The 24565-nt window shown below is 37.4% G+C and overlaps 2 protein-coding genes across 7 annotated transcripts in view; one reads left to right on the forward strand and one right to left on the reverse strand.

The window, feature by feature from the left end:
- Positions 1-21448, reverse strand: part of Elp4 (elongator acetyltransferase complex subunit 4) — a 212845-nt gene extending 191397 nt beyond the window's left edge. For both annotated transcript variants that reach the window (XM_036186477.1, XM_036186478.1), the window contains exons 1-2: positions 21224-21448; positions 13132-13167 (exon numbers count right to left, since the gene is read on the reverse strand). In XM_036186477.1, coding sequence (XP_036042370.1) covers positions 13132-13167; positions 21224-21443 — 256 coding nt within the window. In that variant the 5' untranslated portion in view covers positions 21444-21448. The remainder of the gene's footprint in view (positions 1-13131; positions 13168-21223) is intronic.
- A 150-nt stretch (positions 21449-21598) lies between these two features.
- Immp1l (inner mitochondrial membrane peptidase subunit 1) overlaps positions 21599-24565 on the forward strand; it is a 63240-nt gene continuing 60273 nt past the window's right edge. For all 5 annotated transcript variants that reach the window (XM_036184534.1, XM_036184533.1, XM_036184532.1 and 2 more), the window contains exon 1: positions 21599-21697. The gene's annotated coding sequence lies outside the window, so the exon portion shown is untranslated. The remainder of the gene's footprint in view (positions 21698-24565) is intronic.

Here is a 24565-nt window from a genome sequence, read left to right on the forward strand (position 1 = left end):
AGTCGGCAGAAGAGAGATAAATCCTGTTTATGGGTGGAGGAGTAAAATCTCTAAATTGACCTACTTATATAATTAATGGAATCCCCGTGGTAACTCTCAGTAGGTTCCTAATTCTAAAATTTGCACAAAAATGCAAAGGTCAGTGAATAACCAAACAAGTGACTTCAAGACTTAGTACACCATCACTAATCAAGTCAATGTGTCACTGGCAAAACATTAGAAATGTACATTCAAGAGAAGATCTGATTCAGCAATGAATCTAAGGAATAATTGTTTCTCAACAAAGGTGTAGAATTAACTTTTTAAAAAAAATGGTCCTAGAGTAACTTAATATTCACATGGAAGTTACAAGGCTATAAAACCTCAATCTTGAGCTGCTGACATGGCTCAGCAGATAAATGCTGGAAGGTCTGAGTGCCTGGGAACTCCATGGTAGAAGATGAGAAATGACATCTGTTAAGTTGTCCTCTGACCTCCACACAGGAGCTGTCATATGTACTGGCCCCCACCCCAGAAGTATAAATAAATGTTAAAACAAAAACAAAAAAGCACTTTAGTCTTAATTCATACTAAAGTCAATTAAGGACCACCAGAACTAGTATCTAACTCCTTATACTCCTACTCAGGAATGACTGTAAGTGGTTAATCAACTAAAACTGAAAGCTTGAAACAGTACAGCTACCAGAGAAACAAGAATGTAATGATGGTGCAAGCAAAAGTTTCTTAGGACATGCAAGTACAAACTTAACAGAAAACACTGATACAGGGCTGGAAAACTGGCTCAGCAGGTAAAGGAAGTCGCTACCAAGCCCCAGGACCTGGACCTCACATAGAAGAAGAGAACTAACTCCTGGAGACTGTCCTCTGACTTCTCCATAAGGGCTTGCCACATACATACCCTCATAAACACAATGGAAATACATAAAATATAATATTAAAAGGCTCCAGGCACGGTGGTTAATCTGCAATTTTAGTACTCAGGAGCCTGCAGCAGGATTCCAAGATGGAGGAAAGTTTGAGCTACTTAGGGAGAGATCCTCAGCACAAACAAACAAACAAAAAAACCTGAACAACAACTAAAACTGGATTATAAACTAAAACAAACTGCAGACAGAGAAAGTATCTGCAATAAATATGTCTGACAAAGGATTGGTACTCAATAGACTCAAGTGTTCTAAAATTCCTTGTAATTCAGCAAGAACACAAACTATCCACATATGGATGGCCAATAAACATTAAAAGATGTTTAATCACAACATTAAGCATCAAAAGATGCTGACTGAAACATTTTGAGGGGTCATTACATCCCATGGGAATGGCTCTAATTTAAATAGAAATGTTTGCAAGGATGTGGAACAAATAAAAATTCCTAAATTTCCAGTGTCATTGGGAGACAGTATATATACTTTGGAAAATACTTTGGGAGTATCTGATAAAGCTAGAAAGTACTTATTAAAGGGTCCAGCAATTTTATGAGATGAAAATGCATGTTCAGAAATAAATCAATAAAGAATGTTTATAGTAGCTATTTTGGCTAAAATTTGGAAACGATGCAAGTGTTTTGTTAACTAGCTAACTAAATGGCAGATAACACATTCATAAATGGAATGCCATGAAACAACAACAACAAAGCGATACACAAGCAACAGCACAGATAAATTATAATATATGCTGTGAGAAAAGCGAGGTTCAAAAAGAAGACACAGACTATGATTACTTTTATACGCTATCCTAGAGCTAATGAGACTGAGCTAGGAGACAGAAGGAAGACCTTAGGTACTTGGGGCCAGGGAACTGTTTGAACAGCAGAAGACTTTTTAGAGTGATAGACATATTTTGATTGTGGTAGTTATGTGAGTGTATACATTTGGAAGAAATCATTAAAATGATTGTCTTGAAATATGTGCATATTGTATATAATTATAATTGAAGTTGATTTACTAAAAAATTTCTTAAGGTATAACAAAAACATCACATGTTCAATTATTCATAAACATTCTCAGCACAGTAGCTTAGAACAAATCCTTGACCAAGGTATAGCTGATGTAACTGGGTTATGTGGTGATATATTGGGTATCCAAATAAAGCTTGTCTGGGGATCAGAGCACTGAGCCAGCCACTAGAATTAGACATAGAGGTCAGGCAGTGGTGGCAAACACCTTTAATCCTATCATTAGGGAGACAGAGATCCGGATCACTGTGAGTTCAAGGCCACACTGGGAACAGATACAGGCAGTGGTGGCTCAAACCTTTAATCACAGCACTTGAGATCTCAGGAAGCAATATGGCAGAACACAGAAAGGTATATAAGGTGTGAACTCTCCCTGGAGGCTGAGGATTTCATAGAGGTAAGCTAGTGGCTGGCCTGTTCTGTTTCTCTGATCTTTTAGCTTTCACCCCACTATCTGGCTCCAAGTTTGTATTAATAAGACCTTTTAAGATTCATGTAACATTACTATTTTAATATGGAAATTTTAACCTTCAAAAACTCCATTCACTACTCACTATCCTCACGATTAAATCATTGTTAAAATGTTCATGTATTTTCTTTCAGTACCTTTTCTGTGTATGTTTTCTTACATGGTTACAATTACTGAAATTCATATGCCATCTTTTTTCACTCTACTTCACGTTCTTTAATATTTTGTAGTTTAAGTTTATATAACATCCCAGAGAATCTATGTGTCACACTTACTAATCTATCTTGCTGTCATGGACTTTTCCCACTGCTCTCAGGCTTTTGTTGCTATTAAATTATAGGAGAAGGGTGCTCCAAACATGTCTGAGACTGAATTCAACCCATTCTGTTCCTCCACCAAATGTGGCCCTCTTGGTGTTCAGAAAGTCAGGACTTATCTTTGACATCTTTTCTCTCTCTTTCTTTCCAATACACCAGACTCCTCACCCTGAAAATTCTGCTAAATTTAATTTCAAAATATTTCTGGAATTTAATTACCTTTCTCCATGCTAGTGCCCCCCCCCCCCGCCCCGACATGCTGCAACAACTCTTGCCTGGATAACCACAACTGCTTCATAATATTTCATCCACTCAAGACTTCTTTAATACAGTAGCTCCCCAACATCAGTGTTGTGGAATATTTGTTTGCACTATGAAGACATGTCTTTGCCAAGGTACCTTCTGATTGCTTTAATAAACAGCTGAATGATCAATAGCTAGGGATGAGAGAGTAGGTGGGACTTCCAGGCAAATAGAGGAACTGGGATGAATCTAGGCATGAGCGGGAGACACCAGCGAGATATGGAACAAGTTGGATGTACAGAATGAGAGAAAGGTAAGAGCCACAGAACAGAACATATATTAATAGAAACAGGTTAATTTGAGTTCTAAGAGCTAGTTGGGAACAAAGCTAAGCTAAAGGTTAAGCTTTCATAGTGTCTCTATGTCCATATTTGTGAGCTGGTGGCCTAAAGTCCAACTACATATCAGTTCAAAGACCATCACCATACTGGATGCCTGAGACCATATACTAACCTAGCCTGCAGGAGATGTAGGTATGCACACATGCATATATGCACACACACACACACACACACACACACACACACACACACACACATATATATATCCCTATCATAAAACTTCAGGCACACTGAGAGCTTAACAATAATAATAGAACAGAACAATTATAACCTATACTATAAAAAGTCATGGGGTAGGGATCTGTCTGTCCTAAAATATCTTGTTGCTTCACCTCTTCTCTTAAAGGAAGTACTTTACAACTTCTCTTCAGCATATTCAAATTGCAGGCTTCAATACTCTTGTTCTTTGGGGGCCATTATTAAGTAAAATTAAGGTTACCTGAATATAAGTACTGTGATACTATGACTGTCAGTCACTGTAATAACTGAGATGATAATTAAGTGACTAATGGGTGGGTAGCATGTACAGTTCGGCTATGCTGGATAAAGGACGGAGTCACGTCCCAGGCACATTGTGGTGGGGACAGGAGGAGAATTCAACCTGTTACTCAAAACAGCATGTAATTTAAAATACATGACTTGGTTATTTCTGGACTTTTTCATTAAAAATTCACCGGGCGGTGGTGGCACACACCTTTAAGCCCAGCACTTGGGAGACAGAGCCAGGTGGATCTCTGTGAGTTCGAGGCCAGCCTGGGCTACCAAATGAGTCCCAGGAAAGGCGCAAACTTACACAGAGAAACCCTGACTCGAAAACCAAACCAAAACAAAACAAAAAACCAAAAAAAATGTGGACTATATTTGACTGATGCTGTTCTGTGGAAGAAGAGAGAGTAGGTAACTAGGACTACTATGGTACAAACCTGACTATCTTTTTACTTTACTTAAGTCTTTCAGGTGGCTTCTCTCTCTCTCTCTCTCTCTCTCTCTCTCTCTCTCTCTCTCTCTCTCTCCCTCCCTCCCTCCCTCTCTCTCTCTCTCTTCTTTATTAAGAAAATTTCTACTCACTCTAATGCTATCCACAGACCCCCCTCCTCCCTCCTCCTACCCCTCCAGCCCTCTTTCCCAAGCTACCACATCCCCACATCCCCCAAATCGAGATCTCCCATGGGGAGTCAGCAGAGCCCGGCACACTGAGCCTAGGCAGGTCCAAGCCCCTTCCCACTGCACCAAGGCTGTGCAAGGCGTCACACCACAGGCACAGGATTCCAGAAGCCTGCCCGTAGACCAGGGACAGATCCTGATCCCCCTGCCTGGGTGCTCCCCAAATGGTTCAAGCCAAACAACTGTCTTCTGTATCCAGAGGGCCTAGTCCAGTCCCATGGGGGCTCCACAGCAGGTAGCTTCTCTTTTTGTTCTTGGAAAAAGAACTAAACCTTTAACCTGGTCTACAGGCTTTGCATGGTTCTGCCAAAGAGCAGAGCTTAATATACATAGAAATAAAAGTGTGCATGTTGATTGGTACAGTAAAAAGATGTCACCTTTTGCTTTTAAAAGGTGCATGACTGTTACTTAACAACTTTTTGGTAAAGAAACAAACTAATCAGAAAAATAAAAGTATCACAAAGCTGGCAGTCACAGGTTAAAAGGCACAGAAAAGCAAAGCTTCAAAGCTCTTTAGGTCTTGTTTGCCCTCTTCCTCGGCTTCACTGTCTGCTGCTGCTGCTGCTCAGGTGCATGAGATAGTCACTGGTGTACCATCCTGCTGCTTCATGCAAGACTGCTGCCCAGGTTCCATGAATTTTCCCAAAACAATCCCTAAGAAGCTTTCTTAAAGGTGTTCTTGAACACTCCCAGTCTGTATCAGCTTCTAAGACACATAACTGTAACTTCTCCATAGAGCTAACAGGTGTCTGACAGTGAGGGCACCTCACAGAACCCCAGTGCCAAGCATGTGGTACATATGCACTAAATATCTGCATAATTAATGAAGGCAGAAACAACAATGAAAAAAATCTATCTTGAAGAAGGAAATATGTTTTGTCTTGTGAATCGGCCACACATACTGTAATTTACCTAAAAAGTCTTAAACATACACACGCACAAAAAAACAAAAACAAAACCAAAACCATGTATTCTATATATCCCTTATATTTTCTTCAGTCCTATCAGCCAGGAAAGACTATATATTCAGAAGATCATCTACTTAGGGATTAGAAAAAACACTAAATTCTTCATGCTGAAAATGATCAATTTTGTGAAATAAATTTTGAGGTTGTTCAATAGCATTTGATTAATCTACTTAGTGAACTTCCAGAACACTGGGCAAGTAAAGGGAATGAAACCACCAAAACAACAAAAACAAACAAACAAACAAAAAACCAAATGCAATTTAGCCTGAACAAATCATTTAATACTTAGGTTCAATTGTACAGGACACAAGGACACTGACAATGTTAGTATGGAGACTTACACAAACTGAAGCCTCTTCAGAAGCAAGTCACTGAAGTGAAGAAGGGAGCCAGAAGTGTGTGAGATGAAAAGTGGAATTTTAGCTTGAAGGAAATAGGTTCTAAGGCACAAGATATCTGTCATAAATAGCTGGTGGGCTATAATACAGAAATAGAACTATATCTGTACTTTATGTCCATGAGGTAGAATAAAGCCTGGTGGGTAGGATAAACAGGATTACCAACCCCGCAAATATGAAATTTCCAGTGATCTGTCCCATCATTCCAATTAGATTTTTCTCAAAGTCATTTATGAATCTCTGCTTGTCTACTTTGTTAGATATCTAAATATTCCTATTTGTCTATGGCAGCTATGATAGTTGGTTTTGCTTGTCAACTTGAAGAGCGTCTCAACTGAAGGTCTGTCTAAATTGGGTTGGCCTGTGGGTATGTCTATGGGGGGGATTTTTGTGATTACGTTAACTAATGTAGGAAGACCAGGTGCTCACTGTAGGCAGCACCATTCCCTAGTTTGGGGTCTTGGACTGTATCGGAGTGAAAAAACCAAGTTGAGCATAATCAATTTTTTACTGTTCTTGATATAGATGTGAGATGACAAGCTTCCTTAAGCCTCTGCTGCTGTGACTTTCTTGCTATGATTCATTATAACTTTGAACTGTGAGCTAAGATAAACTCTTTAAGCTGGTTTTTCGGTTTGTTTGTCAGGATATCCTAACATATTAAGACATAATGAGGGTCTGGATAGATGGCTCAGCAGTTAAGAGCACGCAACACTCTTACAGAAGACCCATGTTCAATTCCCTGACCCCATATCTGGCAGCTCATACCTGTCCTCAAATGTTGAACTCCAGCTTTAGAGAAACATCCAATATCTCTCGTCTCCACGGACACCTGCACTTACATGCACCCCCCAACACATACATATAATTAAAAATAGTTCTTGTTTTTAATGGAAACAAAAATAGGACAGAAACTAGTACAGACAATGGGGCCATTGTTGTACTTAACCTGCTCATGTGGTTTTTAAACTTTGGGAACTGTTTTTGAGAGGAAATGTGGAAGACTTTGGAACTTGGGCTAGAAAAACATTGAGTACTGTGAACAGAACACACTGGTCTGTTCTTACGGGAGGTTCAAAGCTACGAATGCTGAGAGATATGTGACTATACTATACTATACTATAGTAAAAACCACCAGAAGCTTCTATAGTGTAGGAGGTAAGAACTCTTCTCAGATCAGCAGGCAAAGGTGATTGCCACCAAGTCTGACAATTTCACCTTGATTCCTGGGGTCCAGGCTGTAGAAGGGGACACAGCAATACATTAAAGATGGAAGGCAGGCCTCGTGTTTCGGGTTTTAAGGCCAATGTGAGCTACAATATGAATTCTAAGCCATCCTGAACTAGAAAAAGAGACAGAAACAAAGAAAACATCGGTATCAGGTTCACTGGGATGAATTTGAAACTAGAGAGGGGATACATTCAATTTCTATTTCTGAATAGAAATAATTTTTAAGGACTCGTGGTTGAACATTGGAACCATTAGTGGTTTTTTTTCCCACTGTGTATAATCCTGCAAAGAGAATGAAGAGAGATATAGTAGTCACCACAGGTGTTTAAGGGATGAACTTTTAAAAGGTCACTGAGAATGAAAAGTGACTAGAACTTTGTTAAAAACTTACTGAGGCTGCAGGTGGTGAGAGGTTCTAATAAATGATGGATATAACAAAAACTCCACGTATCATAGTGGTAGGATATGCTACAATAGCCAAAGACAGGTGTTGCCCCAGAAAAGACTGTTAGGATGTCAGAGAAACTTGACTGTGAATCTCAGCTACTATGTGGGATAAGCTAGTTTCCCTTCAAACTGTAAATTTTAATGTAAAATATATTTACTTATCTGATTATGTGAGCTAAAAAATAAAACACATGTTTAGGGTTTAGAATGATGCCTGACACACTTCAATTAGAAATTAGTTTATGATAGAATTTTAGAATATCCGTTTGTTTTTCATGAGAGATGTAAACTGGAAAGATCTGGAAGGAAAGTAAATAGTGAGAAATTGAGCTAAAATTGTGAAGATAAAAATATGATGGAGATGATAAGAGCAAATCCTTACACATGGCAAGAAATAACAAGGAAACAGAAATCCCAGGAGTCATCTGGTCAGTGAAGAGTGTGGTTTTGGAGGATGGCAGGAGTATTGTTTTATAGTTTGAGTCCCAAAAACTGAAGCAAGAAACTTAGAGTAAGGCTGAACCCTAACTAGTCCCAAGTATGCACTTTCTACTTCAGGAGGGCCTGTTGATTGCCTTTATGTTAAGCGTGCTCTGTGGTGTCCTCTTCCCGTCAATACTGTTTTCAAGTGTGTAGTTCCTTCATCTTTCAATCTACTTACAGTCTAAGTCTTTTTCATACCTCTTACATCTACAACATTTACATGTTTTATGTATATATGGAACCTCTTTGGAGGAAGGTCACTGGTGCTTGTGTGTGAAGGAGATGTTGTGCTGTGACTCCTCCTTTCCCTGTTTCCTGGCTACATTGGACTAAACAAGCTCCTTGGCTATGTGTTCTCACTGCCACTGTATTTGGCCTCAGTTCAGGTGCACATCAAGAAGTTAGTTGACTACATACTGAGCCTATTGAAATGAGGAGCCAAAATAAGGCTTTCTTCCTATCAGCTGATTTTCTCAGTTGTTTTAACAGCAGTGGCATTCTGAATAAAAACGTTGTAAGAATCAAGTTTGTATTAAGAAATGTTTACCTTCGGGGATTTATTCCTCATATATTGCTACTTTTCAATATTCTGAAGGCATGGATTTTTTCTGGTTTTTGGTAGCAACATTCACTAGCTCTAGTTTCCATAGTTTCACTGCTTCTGAAACTATAAATAAACTGCTCTGAAAAGCCACACTTGTTCACAGGTACATGTCACACATAAAACTGCCTTGATAAATGAAGAATAATCTACATCATGAGAAAATGGTTTACAAAACTCACAAAAGGGGCTGGAGAGGGCACAGAGAAGGGAGTGCCTGCCATGCATACAGGAAGATCTGAGTTGGGATCCCCAGCACCGATATAAAAGCCAGGAGTAGTGCTGTATCTGTAACCCTAGTCCTGGGGGTATGGGTGTAGGACAGAGATAGGCACATCTCTTGGCAATCTTGGTCAGTGACATAGCTAACTGGTGAGCTGCAACTTCACTGAGGTGACCCTATTTCAGAATATAATGTGGAGAAGAGCTGGCTAGATGGATCAAGAGGTTAAAATCACTTCCAGAGGAGCCAAGTCTGATTCCCAACATCCACAATTGTTGTAGAATATTATTTTAAGATGTGTTACATTTGTTTATGTTGTAGAAAATCTGCATTAATTATGCAAAGATGTGTTGTATTCCTTTTTGTTGTATTTGTTAAACTTTGTGAAGCTCAGTTACTGTGCCTATCTAAAACACAAGATGGTCTAATAAATGGCTGAACAGCCAATAGCAAGGCAGGAGAAAAGATGGGTGGAGCTGGCAGGCAGAGAGAATAAATATGAGAAATCTGGAAGAAGATTGTGCAGAACAGAACTACATGCAACACACACACAAAACACATATAAATGTTTCAGATTTAAGAGGTATGAAAAACACTTAAACTGTAAGTACAGATTGAAAGATGAAGGAAAAAGATAGATGGGATAATTTAAGGCAAAAACAAAGAAAGCTAAGGCTGGGCATTTATAATTAAGACCAAGCCTCTGTGTGTGATTGATTTGGGAGCTGGTTTGTACCCCACCAAGAGAAAAGACCAAAACAACAACAACAGTTTATGGCTGTTAACAAGGCATTTGAGAAAGCTATGCAGGACAGTCTACGCTGGCATATGTAATCTTTTAGAACTTGGAGTATTTCGATTCAGGTCCTTCTAGCTTTTCAAGTTTCCACCTAGAAATCAGTTGTTATTCTGGTGGGTTTTCCTTTACATTTGACTTGTCGGGTTTTTTGTTTATTTGTTTTTGTTTTTGCAGCTTTTAATAGCCTCTCTTCATTCAGTCTATTCAGTGTTTTCAACAATAATACACCACGAAGAGCTTCCTCTCTGGTCCTATTTATCTGGTGTTCTGTGTGCTTCTTATATCTGTATAGGTGTGTCTTCCCTTGATTTGGAGTTTTCTCCTGTGACATATAAAGATCTGGTTTTTTGCTAATAACCTGGAATGCTTCATCTTCTATGCCTATAATTCAAAGATTTGGTGTCCCCAAGTTCTTGTATGTTCCTTCCATGTGTTTTTATTATTTTTTCATATTCTTTATTTGTTTTTTCCAGTTCCTCTATTTTATCTTTAAGTCCTGATAGTCTATCTTCTACTTGACTCAACACTCACAAAACAATATAGGCTATTGACCAGGATCTTAGATGCCTCCTAGGAGTTGCCTTATTGCTGAAGATGCTATACAGTTTGTATATAGGACTTAGAGGAGTCCACCTGAAACTGACCTGGAAGCCTCCTCCTCCCTGAGGATTGGGTCTCCTAATAACCAAACTTCTAAGGGAGAAGAGCAATCAAGAGTCCTATTCAGTTGCACAGCCACAAAACACAATAACAACCAATCCAGCAAGATATCCCCAAGGGTGCAATAGTGGCCCTTACATCCTGGGAGTAACCAACATCTAACTAAACATACAGCATTGCAATAGGAGAGAACTCATTACTGGTAGTATAAATTGAAACAACTAGCCATGGCTGGTGAGGTCATGGATTCTAGAGAAGAACCCACTACTGCCACTTTACTAAACCACTATAATTTCTAACTGCATTCTAAATATATTTTTAAATTTTTATTTATTTTATGTATGTGTTTAGCCTACATATATGTCAGTGCACCACATGCATAGTATGATGTCTGTGAGCTGGGAATTGAACCTGAATTCTCTAAAAGAGCCATCAGTGCTCTTAAACACCAAGCCATTGCTCTAGCCCCTAAGTACTTATTTTTATACCTACAGATGACCATATCTCTTATTTCTCATTGAAGAAGTTTCTTTTTGGAGGCAATAGAGACGACTACATAAGCTCACAATTGTTCATATGACCATGGGGCACCCACCCCAACTAACAAACCTACAACACAACCCTTACACCTAACACTCAGAGAACACTGTAGAAAAGAGGGTGGAAAGACTGTAAGAGCCAGAGGACCAGGACAGCTGCTGTCCCCTTGAAATAGAGCATCTTCTATGTATGACAGAGAAGCGGCACTCATGCAATTTCAATAATATGGTTTCCTAAACAAGACCAGCACAATAACAATGCCAGTGACATGCCAATGTGGATGAGGAAAATTTTACAAGTCCCCACTTCTGGATAAAGAGCTACAGACAATTCATAGCTGCTGAGAGATGGAGAATCAGTCTTCTCTAGGGATAAGCCCCTCGATAGGTTATCCAATCCCAAATGATCAGCTATAAACACACACACACACACACACACACACACACACACACACACACACAAGCAACACTAAACAGGCTCAGTAGGGTTAATATATATTTTTGTATATGAATATACAGAGATGTATAAATACATATATGTATGTATTTATATACATGTAACAATAATAATTAATGAAAGCCCGGCGGTGGTGGCGCACACCTTTAATCCCAGCACTTGGGAGGCACAGGCAGGTGGATCTCTGTGAGTTCGAGGCCAGCCTGATTTATAGAGTAAGATACAGGACAGCCTAGGCTACATAGAGAAACCCTGTCTTGAAAAAACAAAAATAATAAAAAATAAAGAAGAGGTCATAAATTTGAGTAGACATAGGAGGAATTGGTGGGGATAGAGGGAGAAATGAGTCTGAGGTAAATACAAAATATTTAGGTATAAAGTTCTCAAAAATAATAAAAAAAAATGAAAAAGTAAAACCTTCTCACTCAAAAAAACAAATTCATATACCTGGATTCATAGCAAAATTCTAATCCTGGGACTCTCACTACTATGTGAAACTGAAATTTATTTTACCTAATCTAATCTAATGTCATCAATTATAGAGAAAATATAAATTTAATAGTTCATAAGTTGATCATATTAACAAAAAAAGAAACATACATAAAGTACTTTATATAACACATGACCCACAATAACCACAGGATGGGTACCTCTCCAACCATCATTATCAGGATTCTTTAGTGATTAAGCAGAGACAGGTAATGAGATATTCTAGATACTGGGAGTTTTCCAGAAATTCAGCTTCACTAGATAAATGTAATATGTAATGTATGCCAAAGGTTAATTACCATCATTTTGTATTATAATCAGTCTTGGAGGAAATCCTTCTGAAACATTTGCCACAGTCCCTTGCTATGTTAATAGATGTCTATTAACATAAACTTATTTTTATTGGTGCCTGGTACTAATAAATATCTAGATTATTACATTTTATATCTCAGTTTGCTGACTATAGGTCTTATTAACATGAAATCTTTTACTAGTTTTGGGTAATGAAAGAGATGCCACCCTAGGAGGTACATCAACGGACAATAGGGAGAACAAGGATTCACTGTTAACTCTCACAACCAGCTCACCAAATGATTTCCTTTTAGGTTAGGGAAAATTTGGGGTGTTAAAATGGACATTTTCAAATGTTTTAATGGGGTCATATAAAAAAGTAGGCTAGACTAAACTAGAAACAATAGATACGTTACAATTAATAGGTTAAACATTAACAGGAGTGCTTTCATTATGTGATAGATGAAGCTTTCTGCAATTTGAAGACCCTATGATCTATGTTGAAATACGCCATATAGGGTTGGATATTTAATTAAGAACTCTAACCACTTTAAAAATGAACAAAAATAAGGCTCACTTTGTCTTTTTTCAATCAATAAGAAAATAATAAAATCTCTGAAATGTATTACATATCTATACACTCACATATAGTACACATAACAATTCTTTAACTAATCACTACAATTCCACTTTTAATACTGCGTTGTTGTTTTTTTTTTTTTTTTCAAAAAAAAGCAATTGACATTTCATTTTAAATAACTTTAAATTTAAAATGGTGCAGTGAAGAGTAACCATTTTTAAATGTTAGGTGATACATTTTCAAATATGTCTGCCCATCTCAATTTTGAATTAAAAAGTGTATTTAGACAAGTTCTAAATTGACCTTACATCTGTGGAGAGCTCATCATTTAAATATTCAGTTTCAGAGTGAGAAAATCATAAAACCATCACTTACAAAACAGAACTAGTTAGAATGATCACAGCAGGTATTTTATACTAACCAATCAGAAGAACTGTTCCAACAGCTAAACCTCCACCTGGAAATGACACACAAGAACATTAGTCATTAACTTTCTAGATTCTCTTTAGAACAAAATTTAGACTTCACCAAGAATAGTTATCTCAGCAAGACTAGAAACCACCCTTGTGAACAATATTTGAACTATCTTTGTAATACTTTGCTCAATGTTATTATGATACAGTTACATGTTACCTGAAATTACACACTACATATCATATTTCCTTTCTGATATGTTATTGTGTCCTCCTTTCTCCAGATAGAAACAGGAGGCACTCAATACAACTGAGATAAAGCATCCCAATATTTAGCACTTGTTAATAAATTAACTCAAGAGCCAAGACCCAAATGTGCACAGTGACTGCTAAAAATTCTGTGTTTTTATTTTCAAATTGAGTAAGTCTTATAGGAACTAATAGTTCCATTTATTTTTTTAAAAAATTATAAGATATCCAAAGTCTAGAAAAGATTAAATATAAATTTTTCTCAATTCAAATAAAATGGAATAAAAGAATACATGTTCATTAATATTGGAATGAGTTCTTTTAAGTATTTGAATGAAGCTAATATCATAAATATATAATCCAAATAGTCACTAAAATTAACTTTTCAGTTATCTTAACTATGCTAGAGAGGTCAGGTAGTCCATAAAATACTTTGTTAATCATTTTATCTGAAAAAGTATTAGTACTTTTAATGTCTCAAAAACTAACAAATGTACTTTAGAATTAAGAAACACATGGTAACACCAGGCAATGGTGGCACATGCCTTTAATCCCAGCACTTGGGAGGCAGAGGCAGAGGCAGTAGGATTTCTGTGAGTTCGAGGTCAGCCTGGTCTACCGAGTGAGTTCCAGGACATGCTCCAAAGTTACACAGAGAAACCCTGTCTCTAAAAACAAACAAACAAACTACATGCTAAAGAATGATTACAAATGTATTTGTTGCATTATTTTATAAGTATTCAAAGTTGTTGAACAACCTAAGAGAGTATTCTTGGTAAGGTTTGTGTGTATGAGCACAAAAACCATAAAACATTTTGAACATCGATAAAAATCTCTTTCCCAAAATATTTTGTAGTGGCAAATATGTGGAAAAATCTAATATGAAAAGTTCCCTTAATAGTGTTTCTTTACACTTGTACAAAAAGCATACTTGTTGTATCAAACAGTCTGAAATCTATTAACATGTTCACAGAATAAATTGAAAAAAATTGTATATACTAATTTATGGTGATATCTGAAATAATTTGAAGACAGTCTGTAAAAAATTTAAAAATCATTAGTGACAGACACTTTAAAAGTACATTTACATATGTTTGCATGCATGTGTGGCATCTCTCTCTTTCTCTCTCTCTCTCTCTCCTGTGTGTGTGTGTGTGTGAGTGTGAGTGTGAGGTCTGTGTCGCTTAGGCTGACTTCATTTCACTGTAGCTGAGGGTGAGGCTGCTTCTTTCTGCTTCTGATGCATTGGGATTTACAGAATTGTAACTGGATTTATCGTAAAATTGAATACATAATTTAATTATACATTAAGACAACTTCCCACACTGTAACATTTAAAATATAGACCACACTAATGATCTCAATTTCAAGATTAACAGAGTGAAATGTACCTTAAGGCAGCATTCATAAAGGATCCAAGTATGCTCTGCTTTTAGATGGATGATACTAAACGCTTAATTTAAGGTTGTGCTACATAAGGCCACTGCTAACTTTTATTATTTATTTTTAACTTTATATCCTACCTTCCTTTATGTGGAAAAAACATTTAATACCTTAATTGTCAATGTTTAAAAAGATAAAATTACACTCTATTGTGTATAAAAGGTTGGTTGATTTTCCTGGTCTACTTCCCTAATCTATTTAACTTTCGTATCTAACTTCCAGTGGAATAAAAACAAAGGGTTTTAAAGTTTGGGATGGGATCTCACTTTTTAGCTGAGGCTAGGCTAGAACTCACAGAACATTCCTGCCCCAGTCTTCTCAGCACTGGGATTATAAGCATAAACTACCATGTCCAACTACTTTTCCCTCATGGTGGGATGATGAGATGCTTCCTGATGAAAATGAATATGTAAAATCCAGCATGCCTTTGCCATTTTTGCGATGACTTTTAGATTAGAACCCATCACTCAATGTGTATTATTACTTGGTCAGTGATAATGGGAGCAATAACAGACAAGAAGAAACGAGCTAAGCAGAACTTCTTGCAAATCCCACAATGAGGGGAGGGGGGTTGGTTTTTGAAAAAATGAACCAAATAAAATTATTTTTCTGCTAATTTAGGAAAATGTTAATTAAAAAATTATAAATCTTATGTTTATGAAAATCCTAATAGGTGGAAACTTTGATCAGTCCTGAAGACATTATCAAATAGGGGTAAATTAAATGACTTTTAATTTAAGACATATTTTCTTTATTCCCCAATGAGCTGTAGTGCGGACTTCACTTTAATTTTAGACAGGTGCTAGAGGGGTTTTGTGGGGGTCCCTGCAAATTGCTACAGCCAGCAGAGAAACAAACCATGAGATGCAAGAAGAAAACTTGGACCGGAACTTTTTTTTTTTTTTTTTTTTGGTTTTTTGAGACAGGGTTTCTCTGTGTCATTTTGGTGCCTGTCCTAGAACTCACTCTGAAGACCGGGCTGGCCTTGAACTCACAGAGAACTGCCTGGCTCTGCCTCCTGAGTGCTGGGATTAAAGGCATGCACCACCACAGCCCGTTTTAGTTAGCTTGGCTAGTTCAAACTTCTAGAATCTGACACTGGAGAGTTTATTTTAGACATATTTAATTACAGTATATTTTGGGGAAAAAGTGTTTCCTAGTAACAATTATCTCAGTCCCATATGTACAATAAAGTTTAAGAAATCACTACATTTAAACTCCTTTGCAAAGCATATGTGACCTCTACCATGAAGATGGTTTAAGGGCCTGGGATCTTGTGTGGTCTCTGATCGAGATAGCATAGAGGTCATTATGGTTTTAAAGTACCCATGACATTTACTAAGGATGTTTTTATTGACTTGAGAAGCAATGCTCAGGATCACAGTCTTAGGGAGGAAGAACTTAGGGTAAACATAATAGTCTGGAAGATTCTGGTGGGGCCTGGCCCTACAGACAGCACAGATCACCAGGCTATTAACAACATCCACTCCCAGCCTTCTGGGTGGAAAATAGGTATACACATCTCTTCCTTCAAGAGATAAGCCTGCATACTTAACTTTCCTGGTTTCTCTAATGCTTATCTGTTCAGCATGAGGACCATGTCTACAGGGTTCCTTGTGAAGTCTGGTCCATATGGAATAAGCTTATTGGTCATAAACTTAAAAGTTTTAAAATGAAGCTTTTGCTGGACATGGCACACAGGCTTCTTATCCCAGTATTTGGGGAGTAAGGCAGAAGGACTTCCACAACTTTAAAATCATCCTGGTTTACTAGCAAATTCCAAGTCAGTTTGGGCTACAGAGACTCTGTCTCAAAAACAAAACAAATTTAATGAGACAAAAACTTCACAATCTTTCCCCAAAATACCCTCAAGTAAAATATCTGTATATTTCTTTCTTGATACACTAAGGTTGTAGAAGGAGTTTAACCCAAAACTTGAATCAATATATAGCCATGGCTCCCACCAAACAAACAAACAAACAAATAAATAAATGGAAGAAAAAAAGAACAAGAAATGAACAGATAAAACAATCAAGCATGGTTGGACATTTTGACATATTACTTAAAAGCTGGCTTTTACTACATTATCGAATACAATAATCCATCGGTAACCTGATCTAATTTTAAAAGCAATACAAAATTCACACTATTAGTCTCCATTAAAATATAAGTATATATAAATTTTTATAGTCCACAAAAATGTTTTCAGGTAAGTAATGGGGTAAAGAAGCAATGATATCATCTCAGTGATAAAAACAAGTAGAAAAAAGAAATGGAATCCTAACTTAGAAAAACCACTAGTGGACTTCTGTTGTTTAGTGTTTGATAGAGAGTATTCTTAGTCCAAGCTGGGAGATAATATTTTGTGTTAAAACAGGTACAGATTTAACACTTAAAAAATATCAGAGCTGGATGTGGTGGTGTACACCTTTAGTCCCAGTACTCGGGAGGCAGAGGCAGGTCTGGCCCACACTGTGAGTTCCAGGACAGCCAGGGCTATGTAGAGAGAACCTGTCTCAAAAACCCAATAAATACATAAAATAAAAAGTAAACAACAAAAACAAAAATAAATGATAAGAAATTTTAAGATTTGTAAGTGTTAAAAGCTTTCTACCATAGTTTTGTAATTCTTGGGGGAGTAGTTAGCCAACCATTACTAGTACCATTTTAATGGAAAATTTCAATTTTGTGCATTTTCTCAAACTAATTTGTAAGTTACAAACTTTGGGTAAATGAGGTCAAATTAATGCTCAGAAGTGATACCTTATTTTTCAAAGTTGGTGAAAGTAAAAGGAAAAACTAGAAATTAGGTAATAATAGAAAGATACTACTGGAAAACTGAAATGTAAAAAAGCAAGCTAGCTTTTTCCTTAGTTTACAGCAGTATCCTTAACTATCAAATTAATACAGTCTGCCAAACTAAATTGTGGTGATTTTGTTAATGTGTTTGTCTTAAGCTATCAAACATCCTGGCCTATGATTAAGATGCAAGTGCTGGCTGGGCAATGTGGAAACCAAAGCTATGAACAGGGATAACGGCTCTGAATAGTAAATCATATGAGACAGTTTATATAATAATAGAAAATATATATTTCCTTTAGTTTTATAGCGAGATAAAATATAATAAAAATTCTTAAACATACAGCCCAAGCTTAATGTATATTATTCCACTAAAATATAAAATTGTTAAAAATACACAGCCCAAGCTTAACATATATTATTCTACAATACTGATGATAATGTAATAAGCAAGTCAGCTGCATTTATTTTTTAAAATCAGTTTTGAAAATTGTCACTACCACAAGCTTCTCCATGGAACTTCTGCTGGACTATTATTTGCCACAAACTCAACCTACCATTCCCTTGACTGCCAAAACTGAATAAACTCTGAACAGGGCAGAAGTTAAATCAGCCAAATCTCTGAAGTCACCCTTCCTTCAAGAACCTCTCAAGACTGACTATAATTTTTTCTTAGAAGTTCCTGGAATATCTTGCCAGCCAAATTCTTTTCCTTTTCTGAAATACATGTTATTTACCCATAGTGACCTCAGGTAACAATATAAATGCCCTGAAAGAGACAAAGTTGAAAACCTAGGTTACTGGGAAGGATGCATAGCTCAGTGGTTAAGAGCATTTGTTGCTCTTGTAGAGGATCCAAGTTTAATTCCCAGAACCCACATTAGGATCACTTTCAAGCACTGTAACTCTAGCTCCAGGGGATCCAAGGTCCTCTTTTGACCTCTGGAGATGCCTGTACTAATATGCATAAGTCCACATAATACACATAAATAAAAATAAAATAAATCTTAAACAAAATCCCTAGATTAGAAAGTCTAAATTAAAACTTGTACAATTTAAACATAGACAATATGGGGAATGTATATGAGAATCCAATAATAAAATTAAATTGTCAGAACAAAAATAAATTATTAGATCATGCTTCTTAAAATGAAGACAAGGGGAATGTATGTTCAAATCTGTAAGACATTTTGATGGAAGTAATGAATTACCAAATAGCTAACATTCAATCATTCTAGGTGGTGGACTTCAAATACATTTGCAATTATGTTTAAAATCACACTGACGGCAGTAATAAAGTTCGCTGTACCACAGGGAGGTAATAATACAGTACTAACTTGTGTGATCACAATGTACATTGGCACATTTTCATTTATAATATCCCTCTATCATTACATTTTACTGCCATAAGGTCATAGAAGGCTTGCCACAATCTGAATCAAATAATGTTTGAAAGTAACATGCCCTGAAGTCCTTATGCTTCTTTGAATACACATTAGCAACAGATGTTTCACTTTTAAATGTTTTAATGAAAAAAAAATTAAATTTTTTGCTCCAGAAGACATACAAGACAGGAAATCAAATTACAAAAATGTCATTAAGAAGTTAACAACTGAAATACATCTGGGAGTATTTATTAACCCAAATATAGTAACTCCTATTATTACAATATCCTGAATTTCTATGTACTTTGCAAATTAACTTCAATCATGCAAAACATACATTTCAACAATTGATATTATTTTGATCTCGGTGAACACTAATTTTTAGCTTAAGTATGTTATAATCAAATACTAGAATCTTCCACTGTCCAAGCATTTCTGAAAATTTCAAAAATTATTGTTCAAGTATATGTGTCTGCAGAAACACAGATGAAGGTGCCTTCAGTTCAGTTTGGCAGGTGTGAAGAGATTGTAGTTAAATAATTAATCTTAAGTTCAGTAACCTGTCAAAACACCCTAAAAATAGTCCTCAAAAATTAGAAATAGCTGTGCTCTAAGTACAGAGGTGACTAAATTTGAAGTTGAAGATCAGCTTACTTGGTCAGGAGTTTTGTAAATATTTATACTACTAATTTCTCAATCAGCTTTTGCAGCTCCAATGCCAAACTCTGTTTTTCATACTTACCATTTCTTATTTAGTTTTTTTTTTCCTTCTTCTTTCAATCAAGGCCTTATAAAAACTTACTGTCAGGCTCTGGTCTAGTTACATTTTGCTATTTTAATGAGAAAATGAAAGCATAATACGGAAAATGCAGTCTTTTTGTTTGTAGAATTTGATTAGTATCAAGTGAATAAACTTACCTATCCCATTTAATTAAATATGAACATTTAAGGCGGAGAAAAGATTTGACAGGTTAGGTGGATAGACAGATCAGCTGTCATTAAAGCTTACAAATTAATTTCTGTCTGGATGAGAGTTCACTATAGCCAATCTTCTAAGCTTTGAGTTCAAATCTAGGATAACAATTGCGGCCATAAGGGGAAAAAAGTGAAATAAATATTTGCCAACTATGCGTTTTGAATTATGTTTCTAGCCTCACACAACTCTATGGGTTTGAAACAATTATGTGAAACTACTTTAAATTTATGTAGAAAACAATCAGAATCCATTTAGAACATGAAATAATAGAATCAAGAATCCATACTGTTTCTCATAGCTTGTCTTGTTATTTTCCTCTTTGATAAACTTGCTTGTAAAGCATGGAGTATAACCCAGAGAAAATGCTAAACGAAGTACAAGAATAAGCAATGGCAATTGTAATATATTATGCAAATCTACCATATTTAACAGACATACAGCAAACACTATGAAAAAAAGCTTACAAAAATGTAAATACACATCTGTTTCTAAGAAGCAGCATTCAGACATACTTTAGCCTGTCCTACTGACCTAACTAAATCAATTATTTCAACAAATCAGTTCTGAAACAAGTATATTCTCCAGTAGGCTTCGCACGAAAAAAAAAAAAAAAATCCAGAGATTACGATATATATACACGGACATATTTAAGATAATCTGGGGGTAAAACTATCTGAATATCAAGGACTGTCATTTCTTTGAGTCAACACACATCTTTAACATCCACTCTTTTGGAGCCAACACCGCTTATAATTTAAGGAGATAAGTAGCCCACAGCGGAAAAGAGGGGAATGTTTTCAACATTTTCTAATGAAACTTTTCTTTTACAACGCTAAAAAGTTTTGTAGGTTAGTCTTTCAGCTTTAAGCTACCTGGGATTGGAAGGTGAGTGTCATAGAGACCAGCTGAGGCTCCTAAAAGTCAATTCCTTTCTATGTTTCTTTTTCATTAGGAATCATTTTAGGGTAAAAGCACATAGGGAGTCCTGGTCATCTGGAAATGAGTTGCTGGGCAGAGCGGAGTAAGGAATGTGGATCCTAAGGCGGGCTTAGTGCACAGATCTTAAGACACCTCCATGCAAGTCTTCCGCCCCCAACTCTATCATAGCAGGCTACCCTTGACCAGGTTTGTGAAGGGGAGAGGGGTGAGCGGCGCTGGGCAGGGCAAGGTGTAGGGATGAGGGGCTGCCCCGGGAGTCCCTCCCCAGGTTTTCCCTGGGAAGCTCCCTCATCTTCATTCTGAACCGACCTAAGAGCTGGTCCAGGGCTGGGAGCCCGGTTGACACCAGCAGCTGTCCATTCCGCACCGACGGTCGCGTGCCCGCAATGGACAGCAGCCGAGGGCCACCTCCGTCAGCCCCAGAGGCCTTGCTCCTCCTCTGGAAGCTGGTGGTGTCGCTCTGGCGGGTGGTGGATGCTACAAACCCAGAGCTGAGGACGCCCGCACCGCAGGTAGCTGCCGCCGCCATCTTGAAGCTCCCGCGAAGAGCCAATAGGAACTCTGGGAACTCGAGCGGCTGGCCTGTCAGAGACAGCCCCAAAGTCCCGCCCATTCACCACTGGTAGCCAATAGAAATGAGAACTTCCTTGCCGCTCAACCAATCGCAAGGCCGATTGCTGAAAAGTGCTCCGTACCTAAAGCCGGAGGACTGTGCACGGTCCAGGTTAAGCAGGTCCGCTTGAGTTCTGGTGGAGGAACTTCTGTTGGTGTTGGGGGCCGCAGGTGGGTACTGTCCTTGAGCATTCTTGGTTTGCGAGTGCCTGCGTTCACGCGGAGTTAAAGAAGAGGGTGGAGAAGCGATTCGCCTGCAGGGCTTCTCCAGCCACTGTGAGTTGGAGAGCTCGCATCTTCTCTGCTGTTTAAGCACAGAGGGGAGACGTCTCTCTAGCCTTTCTGGTTTCTAAGGAAAGTTATCCCCGTCTTCCCCACGCGGGACCATCTTTTCCCGAATGGTTGTGCTGTCTGGAAAGGATGTAACGGTGACTTCAGTGGCTGGTTAGCACCTTGGTTTAGCCAGTTAGAGCCCAGGGCTAGGTGGGTTGGATAGTCGGCTTTTCTTAGAAACTGTCCTTGGAACTTCGAGGCCATTGGGCTTTCTGCCCCCGGTCTGACAGACTATACTTCTCTAACAAGTCCCCGGGAGCAGCTTTCCTGAGGACCGAACCCAGGGCCTTGTGCTTGCTAGGCAAGCGCTTTACCATTGAGCTAAATCCCCAACCTTATTTTTAATTAGGGTTTCTGGAAATCTTGGAGAATCTTTCCTAAGCAGTGTGAATGACAAGTGTTACTCTGACAACCTTCTTCACACATTTAATTATCGCTCTCTGAAGCAGCTAAAATAATAATAATAATAATAATAATAATAATAATAATAATAATAAACAACCACGGAAATTACCTGAGGTTTCTCTCTCCTTAAATCTGGGAAGAATTGGCTTTATTTGTACTTTATTTTCTAGTGATTGTGAAATCTTAATGGAGAGGATTTTTACTACACCGTGAGTTTTATTTGTGGGGGAAAACCCATGTAATTTAGAGCTGTTTGATTTAAAACATTTTTTTTTTTTTTCAGTGAGAACTGGGGGAGGAATTGGTTAAGTGATTTTAAAAGACATTCAAGATAAGCAATGTTTGAACTAAAAATGAGTCTCAACACCTGCGACATTAAATTACTGTTGACAGTGATGGATGATACATGATATATGTATTCATTCATTCATTCATTTTGAGACAAAGTCTCACCATATAGCCCCTGTTGGTATGGAGCTCAGAGAAGTCTGCCTTTGCCTTCTGGTGCTGGGACTAAAGGGGAATGCCAACAACAACTTTATTTGCTTTTATTTTTTTCTTTCTCTCCTTTTTTCCTTTCTTTCTTCCTGCCTGCCTACATGCCTGCCTACATTGTATTAAGACTTGGTCCCAATCCTATAATCCTCACAAGGTGGAGCAGAATCAGGTGTTATGCTTAGCATTAGCACCATAAGACCCATGTCTCAAAACAAAACAAACAACCAAAAAAGAAAAACAGAAAATAAAGAACCATTTTTGGGAAGAAAGGCAACAAACCTTGAGGTTTGGCAACAACACATCAATTAGAAAGATTTGGTGATGGTGGCTTTCATTTCAAATATGTCATCAGTACATATCATACATTACCCTTATATTTTTAAGTCATTCAAAAAACTGTTGAGTGCTTGCTTTCTGCTTAGACCCAGTATTGCCATTTTATACAATCTTGCAATTGTATAAAAATGGTAAACTCGTTCTCTAATAGCAAATGAAGAATATCCAGGTTGAGCAGTCTTCATATTTTAGATGCCAAGCTCCTTTTAGGCAGATAATGTGTTGTGTTTCATTTGATTAACCTTCATTATTCCCAGGGAAGACCAAGACCAGTTGGAGCCACAGCAAGAAATAGGAGAGATTATGAGACGTTTTTGCTTTGGCCTGAGTGGGTATCTCTTTCTGTGACTAAATAGTAAATAATTTAGGTTTGGCGTTCAATAAAGTCTCTTTTGAAACTACTCATCTCTTCCACAAGTAAATCAGGAGAGCTGGCATTAACGGTTGAGCACAGTTACGCTGGAAGCTGAAACTTGAATTTTGTGTAGTTTTTATATGTCACAGCATAGTCTTTTTCCTTTAAGCCCATTGGAAAGTCAAGAACATGGCACTTCTTTCTGTTGCCCCACAGAAGTAGATAGCAGCTGAAAGATTTATCCTCTGAACTGTAGTTTGTCAGCCTGTGTGCCCCTGGACTGTTTTCTACCTATCGCTGTGATTTTATATACTTAGTATTCTAGGAACCCTTCAAAGTCTTTAGTATGGTCATGCTCCTCACTGTCTTCAGTGTTTACTTATATCAGGTAAACATACTGTTGTTTGGGAGCAAGTTTTGAGAGAAGTATTAATAAACTTGTCATTTTGAACCAGAACCTCTGTAGGCATGATTCTTGTAAGAGAGGTGTGTATTTCTACATACAGTCTCTTTAAGGCAATCTAAGCTTTTCTATTGTAAGCATCTGCTAGAGCACCACCCTACTTTGTGTTATCAAAATATACAAGAATTTGCTAGTACCACCATAAGGAACTGATATAAACTTCGTGGCTTCGCAGAAAATGTACTTTTTCAGAACATCAGAAGTAAAAAGTATGGTCTGCATGTCAGCAGGGCCCCTCCTTTCTGGTTTCTGCTGCCCCTTGATATTCTTGGTTGTGAAACCATAACTCCAGTCTCTGTCTCCAGTTTCATAATGTCCTTGACTCATGGCTTTGTGTATTGTTCTCTGTCTTTTATTAGGACATTCTTACTAGCTTTATTATGTCTAGTATAATCTCATGTTATTCCTTACCTTAATTACATTGCAAATAATATATATTATCACGTGTTATGGTTCTAAGTGGATATTAACTTGGGAAGTAAGACACTACTCAATCCACTTAAGTCTCCTTTGGATAATCTGTGTAGTGTATTTACAAAAATTAAAAGCTTATGAATAATTAGTTGGTAAAATTATTTCATGGATTGATGAGCTGACTCATGGATTGATGAGATTTCTTGATGGTTAAAGGTGCTTGCTGCCATATCTG

This window comes from Onychomys torridus, chromosome 4 (assembly GCF_903995425.1).
Source record: "Onychomys torridus chromosome 4, mOncTor1.1, whole genome shotgun sequence".
In the NCBI taxonomy this organism is placed as follows: domain Eukaryota; kingdom Metazoa; phylum Chordata; class Mammalia; order Rodentia; family Cricetidae; genus Onychomys; species Onychomys torridus.